The 21,929-nt window shown below is 38.2% G+C and overlaps 1 protein-coding gene and 1 long non-coding RNA gene across 8 annotated transcripts; both read right to left on the bottom strand.

Moving 5' to 3' along the window:
- Positions 1 to 911: 911 nt before the first annotated feature.
- Positions 912 to 15,065, bottom strand: LOC147234538 (uncharacterized). Of its 7 annotated transcripts, XM_086145041.1 has the most exons (22): positions 14,854 to 15,049; positions 13,810 to 13,898; positions 12,862 to 12,965; positions 10,950 to 11,204; positions 9,481 to 9,605; positions 9,170 to 9,276; positions 8,605 to 8,932; positions 7,180 to 7,340; positions 6,255 to 6,395; positions 6,132 to 6,165; positions 4,906 to 5,133; positions 3,961 to 4,550; positions 3,708 to 3,835; positions 3,358 to 3,474; positions 3,132 to 3,248; positions 2,943 to 3,038; positions 2,650 to 2,861; positions 2,480 to 2,520; positions 2,343 to 2,386; positions 2,063 to 2,131; positions 1,836 to 1,986; positions 912 to 1,693 (listed from the first exon to the last, which is right to left on the bottom strand). In XM_086145041.1, exons 2-22 carry the CDS (start codon positions 13,864 to 13,866, stop codon positions 1,556 to 1,558), a joined length of 3,243 nt encoding a protein of 1,080 aa, XP_086001167.1. In that variant the 5' UTR covers positions 13,867 to 13,898; positions 14,854 to 15,049; the 3' UTR covers positions 912 to 1,555. The 7 variants fall into 7 exon arrangements, 6 of the variants coding, with proteins under 6 accessions (XP_086001167.1, XP_086001168.1, XP_086001169.1 ...); XR_015106026.1 differs by lacking the exon at positions 2,063 to 2,131 and having other exon boundaries at positions 1,552 to 1,693; positions 2,350 to 2,386; positions 14,854 to 15,056; XM_086145043.1 differs by lacking the exons at positions 912 to 1,693; positions 1,836 to 1,986 and having other exon boundaries at positions 1,993 to 2,131; positions 14,854 to 15,057.
- Positions 15,066 to 17,571: 2,506 nt separating this feature from the next.
- LOC147234537 (uncharacterized) lies at positions 17,572 to 19,987 on the bottom strand. Its single transcript, XR_015106025.1, has 3 exons — positions 19,843 to 19,987; positions 18,572 to 18,661; positions 17,572 to 18,293 (listed from the first exon to the last, which is right to left on the bottom strand). It is a non-coding gene; the product is annotated as an uncharacterized LOC147234537 (long non-coding RNA).
- Positions 19,988 to 21,929: the final 1,942 nt, after the last annotated feature.

The following is a 21,929-nucleotide window of genomic DNA, read 5'->3' as shown; positions in this document are numbered from 1 at the left end:
CTAATGGGTTATGCCCTTGAGCTGACTTTTCAGCACATGCACATTAATGCGCATCCCTGAATTGTCTGCAAGTTGAAGTCCCAAACAATCATTCCAGTTTCATATTTATTAAGATGAACTCATGTGACTGAAGAGCAATGATGTGGAAACAATGATACTTTTGATATTCACAAAAAGTAATCTCAGACACAATGATGTGACAAAAATAAATATGTGACAAAATAAATAGAAATCAAGACTAATTCAGAGGGGGTCAGTCTGAGATCCATTTTTGTACGTGAACTCAAATGTATCAATAACACGAAAGGAAAGAAACCCTGTCTGTAATGTTTTAGATTTTGAATCAAAAAACAAAAGTTTGAGGATTATAATCATTTCATCTTTGAGAACAGAAAGAACATGCATGTCTTTGGATAAAGAATGTGTATTAAGAATGAGGACGTGAGATCTGAAATGCATATTGCATGCTATTGCCGGGCATTACTGAACTTGTACTTGGATCACTAAGACAATCTTCACGTCAGGTCAGACTAATGCCATAGCTTTAGTCTATGTTCTCGATTTTGTGAGACACGTCAATATATCAGGCATCACGCATGCATCCAACTAGTTTTTGGTTCTCTATTGCCACTCAAAGCAAATTTTCATCTACACTACAAGGAGCAATTGGGAAGTAGACATGACCATTTTTATCTGCCAACACCTCATGGTTCCAATAAGGAAATAATACTGAAAACAGGCATGTTCCATGAACCCAACAAAAGGAAGCGACCGCCAAGCTGACTCACATTGGAAGAGACTCCTGTCCTTGAGGTTGCGCTGGTATAATGCCATGGGGTGAAATTTAGTATTGCAACCATGGGAGGTACAAGTGGAGACCAATCACTAAGAAGGATAGCCCCATTCAGTGGTTTAGTTTGCGAACTTATACACCTGCAAAATTATATACTAGCCTCATCGTAAACAAGAGCAACTCTGCAGATGGGGCAATCACTTTTGTAAATAGACAATAGAAATATTTTGTGTACATACAACTTCATAACTCAAATGAAAATTAAAGGCAGACAGAAATGTTTCAATCGGAAACCAAGAGACTAAAAATAAATCTAGCCTATCAGTAAGTGTGTTCACAAATTATAGAAGGTGTTTTTTTCAGGTGACAAACTTGGACACTACTTCTTGACTTTTTTTTCCACCCCATATAGAAAATTGAATGCAAATAATTGCTTTTATAAAAAGTAACCTGCAGCAATAAAACAATTTGTAAATTCATAAGCTATACAAACATTCATACACCTTAATATTATTCCTCTGCAGATCTCCTGATGTGATATACAGCAACATATTGATTTGAACTGACAGATGTCTTCACTCTCCACACATAGTCACAGGTGTACAATGTATTTTCAAGTTAATACATGAAAAAAAAATATATAATCTAACTTAAAGGAAATAACTTCAGTTCACACTGAAATGTCCATAGCTCAGTATGAGCTGCGATTTATAATGGCTACAAGGAATGTGATGCAATGAGGGGTCGGGTTGCATCAGGTGTCTATCTCTTATCATCCAGATTCTGGTATCTGTAAAGTTTAAGCACCAAATCTCTGATTTCTTCTCGTTTTCTCCGAACCTGCTGTCGTGGGAACCAACGTTCTAAATGTATAGGAAGCTCAAAGTGTATCACAGGGTCCTGAAAGCATAAAATGATGAAAGACAATTACTCAATAAGCTGTACTATATAAAAAGTTTCTAATGCCGTAATCAGTTCAAATAGACATCTCCGAACATCGAGTTCTTGAAGATCCGACGGTAAATTATAGTCAATAATTTACCTTTAAAAAACTTTCAACATACTGCAGTAGGTAAAGACCACAATCACTGCTATTATCCTGAAGAGGAACTTTGCAATGTGAACTTTTCATTTGGTCGGGTCCAAACTCTCTTGATGATCCACGGCGGACTTCCCATTCTGATTGCAAGTACCTGGGGGAGACATTGTCTTATTTACATTAAGAAACATAGAAATACTGCAGCTATATTTGGAAATTGTTATGCTTACTCCCGCAAGAGTTTGAAAACTCGTTCGTGAAGAGAAAGCTTGAGGGAGTCCATGATAATAATACAAGGCCTAGAGATAAAAGAAGCATATTTGTTAACTACCACCCATCAATCTCCATATTTAATCCATATATTCCCACTCAGATCTCATCACCAAGGAACATCTTCTGCATGTCTTTTTGAAATGATGTAAATTACAGACCCATAATGTGTATTGTATATGAAGAAACTGTACTGAATTCACTGGAAAAGGTGGTAAAAATCTGCACTCGATATCTCACCTCTTACAAACAGTCCTCTTCTGACATGTCTTCTCAGTGCAGTCCTATTGGTGAAGTGTGGCGGGAAATTCAAAGTTTAAAAACAAAGTTCAACTGAAAAAAAGCGTAGCAGACGTACAACTGAAATTTGTTCTTACCACAGGACCAAGTGGAGGTTCTTTGGGATCTTGATCATTTTCTAAAACAATATCAAAAATTATTGCCTGAAGCTTAATAAACATGTTTACATCTATCAATACCATGTGGCCTTCTCTCAAAACCAACATTTAGTGCAGCAGTGGTAATTATTTTGTCAAACATACAGTACCTGTTCCTGCATCCAAATTGCTACTGTGGTTTAACACTGATGGGGGGTCTGTTTTATCATTTAAGCTTGCTGACCCTTGACTTTCCTCTTGATCCTCCAACCTGCTTGAACCATTGGTGCTATCTTCCGTTGGTAGCTCTGTGCCAGTCCAGGATTCAAATTTTGGCTGATCTAGTCCAGGAAAGCAAATGACAACTAAATACCAATGTGCCCTGAAAAGACAAAAAGGTAATGTTCTTAATAGCAAAGTTAACACTTATCTGTAATAAACCCTTAATGTACATGTGTCTTACTCTTGATTGACAGGCACAAACAGGAAGTCCTTTTTAAAGATATCGACATGCCGCGTCCACGTCTTCACTCGTTGATGTCGCCTTTGCCTTTGACAACTGTGTTTGCACACAGATAGGCATGATTATGACTTTTTATAATGTTGTCCTCACAATGTCTCCAAATAGACAAACATACCGGTAGCAACTTACACTTCACTGGTCGTGCCTTCGCTGGCATTGTCTCTTCGTGTAAGCTGTTTATAGAAGAAGCTGCTGAAGATATGGGAGCGCTCAGCCACGGCATGAGCTGACTCCTGGAGGAGGTATCTGATTTGAAAGCATATTAAAATAATTCAAGACAAACAATGCTCTCTACTCACCAAACTTGATGACCCCTAAGATAATAGAAGCTTTTTGTTTGACACTTTGCACTCACTTGAGGTAAAAATCAATAATAACATCATTAAGGTATTGTCCATTGTCAAGGCACTGCAGATCCTCCATTGTTACTGTGATCCCTCCCTTTAGTGGTGGAGGAGGAAACTGGATCAACCTAGCAGAAATTGAAGAGAGAAAAAATAAGGCTATGTACAATATATACCATTTTGAATTAATGACGAATGTCATAGTACAAAAAAAAATAAATGTAAGTGTGATAACAGAGGGGGTCAGGATATTGAAGTTCTAATTGTGTTTATTATTTAATATGCCAAAGAATACGCCATAGTCAGAAAATTGGTAGGAAATCTGAAAACCTGAACCACCAAATACATTCAAGTTACTTGCCTGCGGGACAGACCCTGATGTTTATATTTAACCCAACCAGAGTCTGGTTCACACATCGATACTCTGTATGATCCTTTAGCTCTACGATGGCAAAGTGTGTATACAGGACCAGCTTCCACCGTGGCCTTCTGTGGAATGAAATTGAAATGACAGTAAAATTGTTTAAATATGGCAAAATTAACCTTGTGTGTTAATGCACTTACAGATATGATGCTTCAACCAACAGATGACATTCAAGAAAAGGACCACTTACCTCAGAGAGATGTTCTTGTTCTGGGTGCTCCTCCTCTGACTTATGTTTTACCTTCATCTCGGGCCTTGGTGAAAGCTCTTGCTCTATTTCTGGCATTGCCATTTTCTCAAGCTCAGGCTCTATGTTCAGTTCTACCTCTAATTCTGCTGAAGCATACAGGTTTGGCACTGTCCCCAACTCAGTGTCCGGCTCCAGCACAGTTTCAAGCTCAGGCACAGTCTCAAACTCTGATGAGGACTTTTTCTGTAAATCAGCCTCTGATGGGCTACTTTGTATATTTTTGTCTGCAACAGAAGGAAGGCTGTCCTCCTCCTTGTCAGGTCGAGAGGTGGTGCACTCCAGTCCCAGGAGCGACAATAAGCGGGGGTCTAATCCAGTTTGTCTAATCAACTGCAAACTATCATCCAAAGAAAGAAGCGGAGATTGAAGGTTTCTCAGATCAGTCATTGTATCGATACCAAGGAGTTTTGTGGATTCTTCACCAGTCAAACTATTGAGACAATCCATTTCCAAGACAGACTGCAATAAAGCACCCTCCATTCCCATTAGTGGTTCTTTCAAAGTTATTAGGACAAAGGGGCTTGCCACACCTTCGGAAAAACAGTAAAAAAATAAACATCACATGCCGCATAGAAACATTCGCACAAGTGACAATTAATAAAGTCACACACAGTGACAATTCAAACTATGCAGGATATAATATCATAACATCATGTCACATTAATGTTCACCAATAGCAGACAGTATCCAAGAAAAACCTATTAAGAGCATTCCTCATAGAAATGTGGTTGGCAAAAAATTACAACTAGACTGCGTTTCATTAAAAATGAAACACAATTGGAAAGTAAAGCCTTCTTAAATGCCTATAATGCCTAAAATGCCTAAATCTATAATGAAAAATAATAAGCTGTTGTGTCAAAAGTGTCAGCCTTACAGCATCCCTACCAGGTCTTGTGGCTTCATCCTTTAGGCCACACAGCGTACAGAGGTTGTTTTGCAAATCAGCTGCAGCCTTCTCAGATATACATAACAAAAGGATGGGAGCCGTATTATGCTCCTTGCTGAGCAGGCAGCTGAGTCCCAGGGCTTCCAGTTCCTGATGTTCCCAAACACTGTACCGTCTCAGTTCCTTACGTTCCAGTGTTAACTTCACCTCCACCTGTTTGTTAGCAACTTTGAACAACAGAGAACTACATTAACTTTCAGATCTGACATTCGGGGCTAACATAAAATATCCCTTTAATGGTGTCACAAAGGAGAAATTGCATTGTTACAGAAAAAAATTGAAGACCAAGAGTTGCACACATCAAAAGTAGTATATGTATAAGTATATGAAAAGATCAGTAGAAAAAGGGGGAGGGTTATAAAATGGCAGCAACATAGAGTAGCAACTATAACAGAGCTTGAAGTATTCATTTTTCTATTACTTTTGTGAACATACTTGTGTTTTTGAAACGGTGATGATTGGGGAGACTTGGATAGAAGTGTCTGAATTTTGAAAAAAGAGTAACCAAGAGTACAAAAATAACACACAACACATGACCAACAGTAAGCACAGAAGCCCTTTGAGTCAAAACATCAGCATTTTAGATTGCTCCTAGTGGTAAAGTCCGCCATTCAGATTCTCTTTTTAGCATTACAATCAAGTAAATATTTGGTTGATAATATCATTAGATTTGCAAATGTGTGGTCACTCTATATCTGAATCAACTGACTTCATAGAAAATTCAGGAAGATTGAGACAATCTTTTATTCATAGCCATTTGGTCTTTCACCAAAAATCCTCATTAGATATCCATGATCTAATGATAAATGAGAACATTCAGTATTAAGAAAGCTTAACTTATTTTTCAAGCTTAAAATGTTTTTTTTTCTCATCTGAAAAAAAATATGGAGATTATTTTGTTTGTTATATTTCTGCAAAAATAAAGTAACACTGACTTTATAGAATTCTTAGGCAGTGTCTGTTTTGAGTGTTTAATCTTGCAAGATACTCACTAGCTCTCACTTTTTAACTACCTAAAATAGATCACTAAGCTGGGGGAGGGAGGTGTGCAGACAGCAAGACCAAAACAAGATGAAATGGGCTCGGATGTTATGTAATTACGCCGTGCCATTATTTGCCTTGATACATAGACAAAATGATTAAAAACCTATGGATGTTACATTACCTTTCAATGGGATAAGGATTTTTTGGTTTCCTATCTGTGAGGGCAGAAGAAAATTTTTTGGGATAACACTATCAACAATTAAGAATATGCTAAATATTTATGTGCATTTCTTATTTTAATCACCGTTATATTTCCATTCGCCTTCCCTTGGTACACTCCACAGTGCAGCATGGAGAAGGCCACATCCATGCAGGAATAGTCTACAGTGGGGCTGGGAGAAACTGGCACCAAACGAGGAAAGTCTTCTACAACAACACGCAGGACCTGAAGCACACAAATGGACAATGACAGTTTCATTTTCATAAAATAGTGTCAACATTCAAGTATTGTATGTTCTTATAAGGCAGTAGAGAACCCGCATTAGACCTAAGATATGGTATTTTTCCATGTTGAACAAATAAGGTTGCCCCTAGAGCTACTAAAGATGGAACTCAGTGAAACAAATATTCTAACTATGATCACAATTGTGAATTTGAAAAGCAGCACATCTGCAGTTAATAGTGTTACTTTTCAGGTGCTATGGTCCTGTTGTTCATTGTTTTGGTTTGACACAATTTCATGTAGATGGCCACTTTCACCACTGCTACAAAAGCTCCACCTGCTGGCCCAGTCAAGGAAGCACGTGCCATGTTTTTCATTTCCATTTGCAGCTCCATTAAGGATTCTGTTGCTATGAACCATAATCAACCAAATGTTTTAATGTTGTGAAGTGTAGTTAAATCATTAACTTATATGAAAACTCCATTATTTTAACCTTTAGCTATTTTGTATTCAATTAAAACTGACATATCTCATAATAAATTAATGGTCACCAAATTGTTTTAATGTTTTCTACAAGTGGGCTCACTAGCACATGCCTGGGACCAGGCAGTTGTCACAAGCCAAGTATTTCCGTTTGGCTAATTCTATTAGCAAGTGGAAAGCAACCCCACTGAACGATGTTTTTTTTAATATTTGACAAAGGCATAAAATTATGTTAAATTAATTCCTATTCAGTTTCAATTAAGGTTCAAATACAGTATGTTATAAAGGCCCACAATCAGCCAACCTGCACATCCTTCATATCAGAATCTTCTTGTTGTTGAAGCAACCCTTCCTGCAGTGACTGTTTCTGTATCACTGTGTCTTCGACAGTGACCAGTGGATGGACAGCTGGGGAACAACGCTGAGGGGCTTGACTCATCTCCTCATCATCACTTGATAGAACAACTGGAATAAAAACATGAGGCAACTGTTTAAATATCAAATCATAGATCTGCCTTGTTGGTCTAATACTTCACTCTTGCCAAAGTTTTTAGTAAGGTAGAGACAATACAAAGGGCATTGGTAATAACAAAAGAATAACATACCCTCACGCACATTAAAAAATGTCAGAGAAGAAAACACAGGTCACGCCTTCAACAAAATGTTTAACTTTGTGTAAGTGGCAGGAGCTAGTAGGCTTTCATAGATTATTTTGTAACAATATAAAATCAAAAGGAATATCCACTTTCAATGAAGATACTGTAAATGTAAGCCAAGTAACGTTCTACACTTGAGCTCATCAAGTAATTGAATACTGTCAAAATTATAGAATAAAATTGCTGTTCTGCAGTTCCTAACGGTGGTCAAATGTGTTGAGTATTTTTCAACATACAATTGTGTATGAGGCGACGTGCCACCATAGTGTTCCGGCCCTAAACACTGTATCTTGCTCTCCTAGCAAGTTCCAACTATGAACATATAGAGGTTTTTGTTGTACTGATCATTTTGATCAAGTTAATAGATTATGTATAATCAGTCATATAGCTGTATTAACAAAGCAGGTACTACAATGATACACAATGCCTCTGACCATCATACAGGCTACAGTGTAATGATCAGAAGATCCTTTTTTCCAACTTATATGATAATGGTGGCCCTGTGTGTTCTCACAAAGAACCAATCCCTTTTCAATGTTCTTTGTGACCAAATTTATCACTTAATGCAGGGAGCCAAATCACTCAACTAGTGGAAAATCTCAACTAAATCTGCCCCTCCTATACTTGTTTGTGCTGCTCAACAGTTGTTACTGGACGATGCAAAACAACATGCTGCTGTGAACCATTGATAATGTGGCATTGGATGGCCACATTCTGAGTATTTGATTAACCCAGGAAATTGTGGATACAGCTGAGTGAAAATAAGTGAGTAACTTGGACCTGAGTACAGGACGGTTTATAATTTATCACACCAAATAACTTTGCAATAGCTGCATTATCATCTCTATATGACCATAAGACAGTGAGCAGATATTGAAAAGTAAAATATATATCGGTGGGAGCAGTCCGTAACATTGATCTGATGCTTTCCTTGTTGTTTGAAGGTCAAACAAAGTAAAAAGTAATGCAATTGGTATTTAGGTATTTAAGTAAGCATTCCCTTGTTTAAAAATGTGAATGGGTATCTCCACAAATAACTAAAATAATCACTCATGTTGTCTTTATGTACTCACTTGGTTCAGGGGGACTGGTCATGGTTGTGTTGTCCTGGTAAGACAGTATACTATGTCTGGGGGTTCCGTTTAAATCCCATGCCTCCAAGTTAGGACTGAGTGGGACAAGAACTTTGGTTCTCTCAGGTGATCCCACTGTGAACTGTACAATGCTACAGTCTATGTTTTCCAAATCGCAGTCCTCCGCAGCTTCTTCCAGACAAACTCTTGTCGGAGTTGGTCCTCCCTCTCTCCTATCTTCTCCAGTGAGACGAAGAACGCTTTCTCTGTGGCGTTTGGGGCTACCTGATCCATTATACTGGGACACTGGCTCTGCTCTTTTCCTCTTCTATGGCGAAAACCCAGATCACAATTGTTTCATTTTTATCTGTATGTAAATGTGTGACACTTGAACATAATCTATTATCAGTTAAGATCTCTAGCTCCATTAGACTGTCTCCGCTGTTTAAAGCTGATTGATTAATTCAGACACGCTACTGACATAGGACGTAAAATTCTCATTATTTAGTGTCTATAGGTATCAATAAAAACAATGAACTTTGGACTGAGACAGTACATTATTTACCATATTGTGGTGAATTTCTATTTCTTGGTCAGTCCTGCTACTTGCAGAAAAATGGTCACACACACTGTTATTCTCATCAGGCTCCCAGCAAACAGACAATCCACAGTCTATGTACAAAGAAACACATGTGTAACTATTGCATTCCTGAGAAAAGCCATATATAGTCATTATAGTTCATTTATAAAAAAAATAGATTGAAATTTCCCCACTGTGGGACGATTAAAGGAAATATTCATTCATTCATGGTGTAGCAAATTGGGGCGCAAGAATTGAATAGAGCACAAGTGTTGGATTTGTCGATATTTACATACCAACAACTTCAGCAAATCTGTAGTCTTCTCCATTATCCTTGCCTATTATCACTTCCTGAATATCTTTACTTTCTTCATCATCATCTGCATTCTCAATGCTCTGTGACCCTCTCCGAGTCCTCGTCCTGGAATTAAAAAAAAAAGGTTTTATGTGCTGCAAAGCTTCATACAGTAGAGATCCAGTTTAGTCCAAGCATAAATTAAGTTACACTAGTTTGGACCAGTATCCGAAATATTTCAAATTCATCAACTTTTTGTCTGGAAAGAACGAACAAAAAATTCAACCAACCAACCCAAACCTATCAAAATATAATTTCCCCTTAAAACAATCATACACAAGAAGTACTTGAGGGGCATTCAGACAGCACAGACCTCTGCCAAGGCATTTATATTAAAACATTTTTTTCACTATGTTAAAATGATCTCCCACATTCCAAAATATACAGGAGGTTAATTGAAGACTACATTGTCTGTTTGTGAAGGATAGAGTGACTGGCTGCGTGTCCAAAAATGTTGCCCTGTGATTGATTGGTGAGCAATCTGTCTCTGCATATGTCTGCAGGGATTAGCTCCAGCCCAACCACGACCCTGAATGCAGGATGAGTAGTAGATATAGAATGAATGAATGAACCATTGAATGAGTGAATGCTAAAAGAGCAAAATGGAACTGTGACAAAGATTCTAAAAAGAAAGACGTGAAAATATTCACATTTAATGTTGTCTTCTTCTTTTCCTTTCAGCTTTTCCCTTCAGGGGTCGCCACAATGACTCAACCTTCTCCATCTAACCCTATTCTCTGTACCCTCCTCTCTCCCGCCAACTACCTTCATATCCTCTCTCACTACATCCATAAATCTTCTCTTAGGTCTTCATCGAGACCTCCTGCCCAGAAGCTCCAATTCCACCATCCGTCTATCGATATATTCACTATCCCTCCTCTGTAAATGACTGAACCATCTCAGTCTGGCTTCTCTGACCTTCTCTCCGAAACATCTAACATGTGCTGTTCCTCTGATAGATTCATTCCTGATCCTATCCATCCTGGTCACTCCCAAAGAGAACCTTGGCATCTTCATCTCTGCGACCTCTAACTCTGCCTCCTGTCTTTTCATCATTGTAACTGTTAACACTCATATTATGTTAAGGGTCAATTTGACCCATTTCACCCATTGACCCGATGGGTCAAATTGACCCTTAACATAATATGAGAGTTAAATATTCACATTTAATGTACATTTACATCAATCCTTTCATACTAACAATGACACATTTTTGTACTGCTGGGGAGAAAACATGTCTGACCGGAGAGCAGTTTTAGGTTACGATATTGCAGTTTTTATGCACCTTTCTTCCTGTCTGGCAGGAATGACATACAGTATAAATGGGCTGGTCCTACCTTCCTGAGAGATGTGTGTGATGTTACAACCAGACATCCAAAAAAGCAGTGTTCTTCTTTTTTTTCCTCTTACCTTTGAGGGGATCTGGAGATTCTCCTCTGTTTGGGAATTGGCATTACAGTCTTCAATTTATCACTTCTGGTTTCCCTCTGACTAAGCCTTGTTTCTCTGCAGATTGGAGATACCTTGTTGGGTAGGCTACTCTCCCTTTGCACATTTGTCACTTGTCCTTTATGTCCCAATGCCTGTCTTAATTTAATTCTTTCAATATAAGCCTTTCCATGCTCTGTCTTCATGACATCTGTCAGTATCAGACAGGGCTTCCTTCTGCAAGAGAAAAGGGAGATGGTCCCATTCACCACTGTCTTCTGCGCAGCAATGAGCCAAATTAAAGTATTCTAATCTTTTGCTTCAGACCTTCGCAATTGTACATACACAAGTAGATCATAAGGGTGGGGTAGTCATGTTTTCCTATAGATAAGCCATATGTGCAGCACTGATAAGCTGGCGTAATTATGGTGTTTATCAGGAATGTTTCCATTAAGAAATGTAAGTCAGCGCATAAACAACAAGCAACTTTTAGCTCTACACAGCAAATGCTCTACACAGCTCTATACAGCGCTACACAGCAAAACAAATATTTTACTCATTTCTATTGCAATGTTTGCAAAAAAAATCTATCGCCTCATTGTCTCATTGTAAGAACTCTGAAAAACTTTAAATGAAAACATCAAAAATGTCAGGATCACCAGTTTGTGCGTATCAGGAGATCACGAGATAACCACTCCTGTTACTAAACAGAACACAGGACACAATATTTAAGACTGCAAAGGATACACCCACGTTCTTTGGTTGACCAGTCTGCAACAGGCACATATTTTTTTAAAGAAAAGGTTTAGCTTGATTGGGAAAATATGGTGTCATATTGACCAGTGAGGTAAACTAGTAAGGTAAATAGAGTGGACTTGATGGAAGTATGCACAGCCAGGACACTCATTTCTTTTTACCCTCACAGCAAGATACTAAATATACTACATTGAATGAACCTGGCATGCTCAAATAAAAACTGCATTCTTAAAGACAGTCTTTTACTCCTTAATATGTGTTACTTTTTGCCATATTTTTGAGAAGGTACTTTGCTACATCTCTATACCTAAACCATGGGAAGAAGCTGTACAGACTATAAAAATATATGCTGCGCATCAATCAGGTTTAAATGAGAAAGATAAGAGACAGTTAATAGTTTTATCGTAGGTGCCAGACATTTGAGATGCGGCATTTAAGCTAAACAAAAATAATATTCTCTTTCTCCTGTTGACTATATGATGTGCAATACTTCCTCAAACATGCAGTAAACCCATTAAAAAGATATCATATTGAACACAAAAGTATATTAATCTATGTCCAAAGGAAATAAAACTGAAAATCCAATTACATATACCTGTATAGTATATGTATTGAGAGACAGAGAGAGAAAACTGTATTGTATAAGGTTTTTTAACTTTCAATTGTTTCTTTTAAGTCTCAGAACACCCCTTTTCTGCTTTATTTGCTCTTGATTACATCCAGTGACTGACAGTAGGACACTTTTGTCCACCTGCACCTTATATTTGAGACCATTTTTGTCTCAAATTCACATAGATAACTGCTCAGTAAACTCAGTTTCAGTACTCCAAAGCTTTTAACAGTCACCCACACTAATCTGGTTTCTAACAACAGGGGCAGTCTAACTTCAACTGAAAAGACAAGTAAATCAACATATGGGTCTTAGAATCAAGATTCTTACATGCTCCTCTCAATTATTCACCCTTATTCGTTTTTAACTGGCCTTCAATATGTTATTTATATTGGTATTTTTTTAATGGCACACTCTGGACTTCTCCAGTGTGTGGAGATTGAGATTTTTTTAACAAAACTGATGATACGGATGTCGGATATATCCAGTTCGTTTCATCCTGAGGATATTGTGTTAATGTGTGCGTACCTGGCCATTCCCCATTTGACCAAGGCTGCGTGGTTGTAATCAAATGGCCTGGTTCCCTTTTTAAGCTGTAAATCACAATGTCCAGGAAATGCTGCCCAGGAAACCTGTTAAATTGAAACATAACATTAAACTCAAGGTCTATCCAGAAATCATATGCATGTTGCAGTTAGTGCAAAGATATCGCTGTGCCTCTATTTCTACAATTCCACAATGTGACGAAATACATAGCATAGAAATTCTGAGTGGGTTATGCATCTGTAATTCACAGGGCTTTTGTTACCATGTAGCTATAAAATAGATTGCTATAAATGTGATAATTGAAAGCAATGTCATCTTACCCTGAGGTAGCTCAATGAAAATTTTATCTTTTTTTTTTTTTTAATTCTTTCAGCAAGACCGTTAACCTTATCTAGTATGAGTTTATTTACTGAGAGGCTGTCCTAATTGTCTCTGAATTTTGACTGTAGATTTAAACTTAGGGGGTTCTGTACAGCCATGATTTACTAAAATTTTAGTTGAATAAACATAAAAAAATAACCAAGAACATCAGCACACCAAAAACAAGAAAGGTGATAATGGAAGCAAGACTGCCAAGTAATGTTAACTGCAAAGCAGCGACAACATAGAAGCAGCTACAAAATTTTATCGTGTAACAACTTGTGGATTGTAGATTTACATGGTGGTCACTTTCTTATTTTTCATTATATTTGATGGTTGGTGATAGTTGATTAAGATGAAATGAGGCTGAATCTACCGGCTTGAAAATAGCCAGCCAGGACGATACGAACAAAAATCTAACATGCATTTACGGCCTTCATGGGGTGCTTTATGTTTGCATCTGTGCAGCTACCTGCGTGATTCAGTGCCAACTCGTGCTGTGCAGTTCAAGTTCATACATTAACACTATTGCAAAGACAGAAATGTTTGTAGAAAAGTTGTGTCACTTACCAGTTTATCCTTCTCAACTATAAATGGGAGTGATAAGGCTTCTTGTCGCTCCATCATGGTTCACAGTTTTGTAAGGCACAATAAAGACACTAAAGAAAACACATAGAGCACATACATATTTTACAGCTTGTCAAACTCTGTGATTTTCTTGACATCAGTGTTCATAATAGTATATTTTATTTTACATAGAACAGTATCCACAAACAACGTTTTACAGAAATTCTGAATACAAGGGGACAACATAATTAATCTCCATGTGGATTATCAAGTATGCAAACATGCTATCAGTCTTAACATTTCGACAGGAAGTCAACAGTAAATTATCTCGGGTAAATCAATTATTTACTGGGATTAATATCGACCAACAATCTAAACAATTTACCCAGAAAAACAATTTCAAAGCCGGATCAGCTGCTTCAGAAATCTAGTAGAAAAAAAAAAGTCAATCGTGATAACCAAAACTGAAAAGTATTCCGGTGAATGACATTTAATACCATCATGGCAGAAAAATAGACACTGGCATGAAAATTAACTAAAACTCCGCATAATAGAGAGAAGGTTAGTAAACATTTGACAGTAGTAGGGTCGCAACTGTCACCCATCTACCCACACATGCATTGTTGTTGTTTACTAACGTCAGTTCCGAACATGCGATAAGATGACATTACCATCTCTACTTCTGGAGAGCACAAGTTGAAGAAACATCTAAAAACACAAGAAAGTCTGAACAGCGTTGATGCTTGTTAAATTAAAAATCTGCAAATGACCAAATGTGTCTCACAAACGCAGGGCAACAGGAGGAACTGTTATTCTGATTCTTTTGTCATTGAAACAGGGGTTCTCATTACCCAAATAGATGTGATATGTTGTCCCAATAAAATGCGTCCAGTGCGTAACATTGGTTTAAACAATAAGGTCACTGCATTGATTTTAAAATGACCCGGGCAAACAAAAACCTCATTAGCTAAAGTAGCTACTACTGCTAGCCACGTTACTGATGCCTTGTCCAAGATGCTAGCTTAATAAATTGGGTCAAAAGCTTACCTTCGGCTGGGCTTGACTTCTTATTAATGGTGGGTATAAGGAAAAAAGAGAAAGATACTCTCCTCTCCGACTGCAACGCGCAATAACAATGAGCAGACATTTAATTTGCTGAGTTTGAGTCTGATACAAAATACACAGTCTACCGGCTGTACCAAGCGGCGTACAATACAATATCCGGTGAGTGCCGGATGTTCGTCACCAATAATGTGCATTATGATTTTTTTTTAATCAGAGCTTTGTTTACAAATTGCCATCACTTTTCCCCGGAGAATCAAACAGCTAAAATGCAACTCTGAACTTTGGAATATAATCGCAAGGACAAATAGGGGTAGTCTCACACATAATATGCTATTAGTCACGGAGTCTTATCTGTTGCTACACATGGCTGCTCAGCCTAAACTCTAACTTCAGGGACACCTAACCAAGGTCAGGGGTTCTATCTTTGCGTCCAATATTTGAAGAAAATAAAACAACCATTTTCTGTATTTCTTCTTTGTTTCAATGTCCAAAAATTCGTCTTTTAACGATTAAGCAATTGTCATTCATGTCTATAAGTGTGATATCCTTTCAAGATACTATATGTGGTTTATTAAATTAAAGCAACCAAAGGCAAACCAAATATAAATATCGATCTCTGCTGTTTCCTTTCAGCATGTTTGTTCGGAATTTTGCAGCAGAAAAAGTGTTTTTTATTACTCAATGATGAAAGTGTACATTTCTACTGTATATAACTTTTCATGCGAGATATACGTTGCCCTTTTTGAAGAATGGGTTTTTCATATTTTCTGGAAATGAACATTCAGCGAAAAAAAATAATAGTGATAATCACATTTTTGTATGTAATGTGCTGACATTTTTAACACATATAAATTGGTGAACTGATTGTGACTGAGCTCATGTGACCCTCAGCCCTCACAAGAGGACATTACACATATCCGTTTGCCCTTATATTCATATGTTTTGCCTGAATTTTTTAGACTATCGTCATATTTGACTTTTTTGCACTCTCTAGTGGTAGGAAGAGCAAATCACAGCCACCAAAGTAAACCACTGTGACTCACACTGCATCGTGTAAACAGGTAAGTGGGATAAAAAAGCTAAACAATAATAATAAGGCGTTAGTAACATTGTTTGAATCTCTGTAATAGCAGCAGTTGCATTGGATAAACGAAAGCTATTACTTTCCAGGTTTGGTGTATTTGTCGCACTGTAAAAGTAACCCATTGTCCTTGGCAAAAACCTACATTATGTTTTCTGATAATGCAAGGAGAAAAAAGGGTTTGGAAATGATCAGCTCTCAGTTAGTTAACAAGTGAGCACATCTTACCACTAATATTAAATATATGACTATGTCCATTCTTCTGTATATGGCAATATGTGATTTGCGAGCGAGAAAAAAAAAAAATCAACAATTTCTTATATTATTACATAATTGGGTAAAATAATTTACTTCATGAAAAATAGATAAACAAATATTACAAAAATAAGTAAGCATTCCAATACAAGGACCATAATAAAGTAAGCTAAAAACAACTGGCTGATTGCTTTCTCTGAATGAACCTGTAGTCATTTTGTTTCTGGCTTGCACTTTTAATTGTATTTTTATTGTGGTGTAGTGTAGTGTCAGTGTCACGGAAACGCACGGGTGACGGTAAAATGTATGTTTATGTTTATGTTTATGTTAATGAGCAAAAGCTGCTGTTGGCCACAGCCACGCCACAAGAGCCTGCAATATAACTAAATGTTCCCGCTCAATTCCAGGTAAGAAAAAACAGAATTCATTGCACCCCAAAGCACACCCACATCATTCCGAGCAACCCCACAATCACACAGAAAAAAAGCATCAACATAAACCCCAACATTCATTACCCGCTGCAATATCTTATATCTTAGAGACATTTTCATTCCATCTCTCCTGCAAGGCCAATATGTTTTCACGATCTTGCAGTGTATTGAAGATCCATTCACAGTATCGGCAGTTTGCAAACAATTGGGACACACAGAAAACCCTTATTAATTGTTGGTTGTAAAAGGCGACTACAATTGCTCATCACACATGTCCAGTAACATTTTGTTGACTTGATTTGTTTGAGTTTTAAAAACCAAAGTACATTATGTAAGAGTAATTACCTGGTAACTGGAGCATTGTGACAATGTGTGAAGCCTCATGAAGGATATAGTGCTATAACCCATCAAAAAGTATGAGACAAAGCTCGAAATTGAGTTGTGAGGTAGCTAATATTTGCTCCAGTTGTTTATAGACTCCCTGTCACAACCGATAAGTCTCATGCTTATCTTTAGTGCACCATGTTGATATAGTATATTTTATAAGTTATGGTTTATCAAAAAAGTTAACTACAAATCAAATGACATACAGGAAGTCCAGGGCTGGGCATTCCATCACATTCCAACGGGGGAAACGGTATTGATTTTCGGGTCTTTTTGCAGAAAAACTTTGAATACCAATTGTGCAATTACCTACATTTAAGGTGAGTGTTATCAGGTGACTGAGAGGAGGTGTAAAGAGAATGCAGGGCTGAGAGGACAACAGAAAAGTACAGAAACGAGATTATAGACGGTGACAGCAGCCAGAAACGATGAATGATAAGCATTGTTTTTCTGCTAGGAATGACATCTGTGTTACACTAATCCCATTGTAGCAAGAGAAAAAAAATAAAACAACAAATGCTATGATAGTTACTGACAACAAATACTGTATTCAAGCGATTATCTTTTTTATTGGTGTAACAGCAGAAACATCAGGTCAGCTCAATCTCAGTAAAGAGGTTTCTGAGTTGGCCTTCAAACGCTGCAGTGTACATCTAGGCTATACACTCAGAGAACATTTTGACAAATCAGACAGTAACTGAGATGTTTGCATTACATTCACATGCTAATACAGAGCTCAGGCATTGAATGTGTGTGTTTGTTTGTGAGCTCAAATACAGGAAACACCAGAAGAAACCATTTTGTATTATAAAGTTACGAGTCTAAATTTACTCTGAGCAATAGCCCTAAGTTTGTGTTGTCAGAGGGACACCCTGGACATTGGAGATCACACCTGTTTTACATTGAATGGTAATAATAAGGCCTTTTAGCAACTGTGTGTTTTAAACATTTGTCTAATCTAAGAACTGCTGGTATTAGTTCCAGCTGTCTTGTGGACCTGAATTTAAGATACACAGTATTGATAATGAATGAATAAATTAATATATAATCCAAGACAGTATACATTGTCTCATTGATAACAAATACATTTTCCCCTTTGAATGTTTGAATGGATCCCAATATCCAGTTTGAGTTTTAACGTCAGGAGCTACATTTCTGCAAAGCTGAAGATGTCCCAGAGTCCGCCACTCCACTGACACTTTCGTCACCCTCTGGTGTCATTATGGCCGCTGGTGGATGACCTTCCACCCTCCGTCTGTCTGTTCTTTGAGCTAAGTGGAGAAGAGAAACGTCTTTATTCCTGATTAGGACAAGTTGATTTTCCTGAAAATCATCCCAAGTTGGCCCTCTAATATTCCTATTCTAATGGAAGAGCTTAACAATATTGTCCATGGTTACAGTGTTGTGTCACAGGTTTCTATACAAACACTACTATTTCTATGTTAAAATTCAGACATGAATCCACAGCAAGACTGAACACAATATCTAAAATTTTGCTGTGCTGTGCAGTGACAGAAAACGACTCCTCTGGCTGCTTTCACGGTCTTACCAATTGCATTACATGGTGTTGTAGAGAGGCTCTCCTGCTGCTCTCTCTCAGCAGCAGATGCCCGGATCTTTCTAACCACGTAGATGCTTGCTGGGGGGTTGAAATAAATAATGAGATTAGAGAATTTTGGACATGTAGGGATCTACTCATCACAAATTTAAATTAATAAGATGGATCCTTCTCATACATTTGTCTGGAACAAGCCTAAACGCTGTGGGGTTAGTCAGAAGAGGCAGAGCCTTACTTGTAATCAAGCAAAATATAAAAAATTGTTATGATAAAATTTTGGAGTTTGCATGTTCTGCATGTGTCTCAAAGACATACGGCAGGTTAATCGGAAAAAATGCCCAGATGTGAGAATGAGAGTGAATGGTAGTCTGTCTGCATGTGTGGCCCTGCGATTGACTGGCGACCAGTCTTATAAATAAGACAATAAAATAAGGAGGACTTTTACAACAGTGTAACAGATCTTGTCTTGGTGAAGAAGGATATACACATCAGCTTGATGTACAAATAAAGTCAAGATCACAAGTGTTTTTCACTTTTGTTTGTTTTTTGATAAGTCAAATAAGTTAAAAAAATAAAACAAGAATTTGAATAGGAAAAATTAGCTGAAGTGAATTATTCTCTCCTTTTTCTTGTTGAGCAACATGAAATAAAATTGATTGATGCAGCTGAAATTAAAGTTTTAAAAACTAAATGTTTAACATCATGTCAAAATTATTTTTTTTTGCAAGCCGGAATTCGTAAATAGTTAACGGTGTAAGTTAGTGTAAATAGTTTAGAACACATGGGGTTTGCATTAAATAATTGCTCCATCAGTTGTCCTTTACGGCTATAAAAGAAACGTTCTTTCTGGGCCAAATTTGTTACTACGTATGTGGCTGTATGTGTGTGTGTGTGTGTGTGAGGGGAATGCCGATGAAGTATGAAACATAACCAGTAATCAATATGCATGCTGCAAATTGAACGGGGGATAATACCCTTTTGAGTTCCTGCAACAGAAAATCTGATCTTCAGAGGAAGCCATTCACTAGCCATTAACCTCACCGCACGCCATTGCACGAAAGTAAACATTAGATCGGGAATAACATTGAAATTTAGGGAAAGGAAACCATGATAGTCGTTTATTCGAGCTTTGAAGTGTTTGTTTTTATCGCTTTTAATGACGCAACCTATCTCCCTATACGCTTTGCTCTATGGGGGCTATAAGAATACATTGATCGTTGAATGACACTACATACTCACGCATTCTCGTTTCAAAATCCTACCTTTTATAATCAGTCAGACCATGATTTCTTCTCGTCTGCCTCCACCCAGTAGAAATATTCCTTAAGGACGACCTCAATGTACTGCTCCGTCTCCTGTTACGAACTGCAAATGCGCTGCAGGGCGCGGCGCCTAATAGCCAGGAAGCCACGCCCACCCAATTCGCTATTGGCTGAGCGGTTACGCTAACAACGCGTAAACGAATGACGCAACGTGAGGGGGCAAAGGGATCGAGATGAGCCGCTTCAACGGAATAAACGATTATGGCTTGGTGGGGACTATATAATAACACTTGTGTAATCTTACCCTCGTTATCCGACGTCTCCTTTAAGATTTGCCCTGTGTCAGAACTTAAGGTAGTGTTACTTCGTTGTAACACTAAAAAAGCTTCAGGGCGGCATTAGATAAATGCAGATAAATGCAGAGGATTTTGTCAGAAGGGGCATCTGGTATAAAACTTGTGCTAAAACCACATCTGCGAATCACACCTAAGGATCTCATACCGGATCGGTCGAGGCCCAGGTTAACAATGACCACCGCCGGTGGGTCGAAGAAGGAGAGGAGAAAGGCATGTTTGGAAACAGAGACAGAAGGGGAAAGGCAAGAGTATGGGACTGAGTTGGGACTTTGAATAGGAAACGATGGGACAATGACAGGAAAAGGTAGAAGTTGGTCGAAATTATGCCGGGAAGGAAGGTGGATATACTGTGTGTCCAGGAGACCAAGTAGAAAGGTAGTAAGGCTAGAATTTAGGAGCAGGCTTTAAGTTGTACTATCATGGTGCAGGCTTCATTGGATATGCTGGTGCAGGCAATAGAAGGGATGAAGAAGTGATAGGCAGATTTGGTATACAGGATAGGAACGCAGGGGAACGATGGTGGTAGACTTTGTAAAAAGGACGGAAATGGCTGTAGTGAACACTTTTTTCCAGAAAAGACAGGAACATAGAGTAACTTATAAAAGCCGAGGTAGGAGCACAAGGTAAACTACATCCTGTACAAATGAGGTAACCTGAGAGAGATCAGTGACTGCAAAGTAGTTGTAGGTGAGAGCGTAGCCAGACAGCATAGGATGGGGGTTTGTAGGATGACTCTGGTGACAAGGAAGACCAAGAGGACAAAGGCAGAGCAAAGTGGTGGAAGCTGAAAAGGGAGGAGTGTTGTATGGTTTTCAGCAAGGAGTTGAGAAAGACTCTGGGTGGTCAGGGAGAGCTTCCAGATGATTGGATAATTACAGCTACTGTGATCAGGGAAACAGATAGGAGAGTACTTGGTGTGTCATCTGTAAGGAAAGTAGATACAGAGAGAGCGGTTAGCAAATAAGTGAGACCCTGAGAGGACTGAAGAGAACAGACAGGAGTACAGGGAGATACAGCATAAGGTAAAGGTAGATGTAGCAAAGGCAAAACAAAGGGCGTATGATATGATTGTAGACCACAAAGTAGGAGAGATTAGTAAAAGTGAAGTTAGGATGGTATTGAAGAGGATGAAGAGTGGAAAGGCAGTTGGTCCTGGTGATATACATGTGGAGGCATGGAAGTGTTCAGGAGAGGCAGCAGTAGAGTTTCTGGCTAGATTATTCAACAGGTTATAGAGAGTGAGAAGAAGTCTGAGGAATGGAGAATAAGTGTGATGGTGCCCATTTTTAAGAAAAAGGGGGATGTGCAGAATTGCGGTAACTATAGAGAGATAAAGTTGATGAGCCATATATTGAAGTTATGGGGAGGAGTAGTGGGAACTAGACTGAGAGTGGAAGTCAGCATTTGTGAGCAGCAGTATGGCTTCATGCCTAGAAAGAGTACTACAGATGCAGTACTTGCTTTGAGAATGCTAATAGAGAAGTACAGAGAAGGTCAGAGGGAGCTGCATTGCGCTTTTGTAGACCAAGAAAAAGGTTGCAGAGATGAGGATGTTGAGGTTGTCTTTGGGAGTGACGAGGATGGATAGGATCAGGAATGAGTCTACTAGAGGGACAGCACATGTTAGATGTTTTGGAGAGAATGTCAGAGAAGCCAGACCGAGATGGTTCAGTCATGTACAGAGGAGGGACAGTGAATATATTGGTAGACGGATGCTGGAATCAGAGCTGC

This window comes from Fistularia commersonii, chromosome 4 (assembly GCF_037954325.1).
Source record: "Fistularia commersonii isolate RoL2024-O1a breed Wild chromosome 4, RoL_Fcom_v1.0, whole genome shotgun sequence".
Taxonomy (NCBI): domain Eukaryota; kingdom Metazoa; phylum Chordata; class Actinopteri; order Syngnathiformes; family Fistulariidae; genus Fistularia; species Fistularia commersonii.
This window is presented reverse-complemented; position numbering and strand designations above follow the sequence as displayed.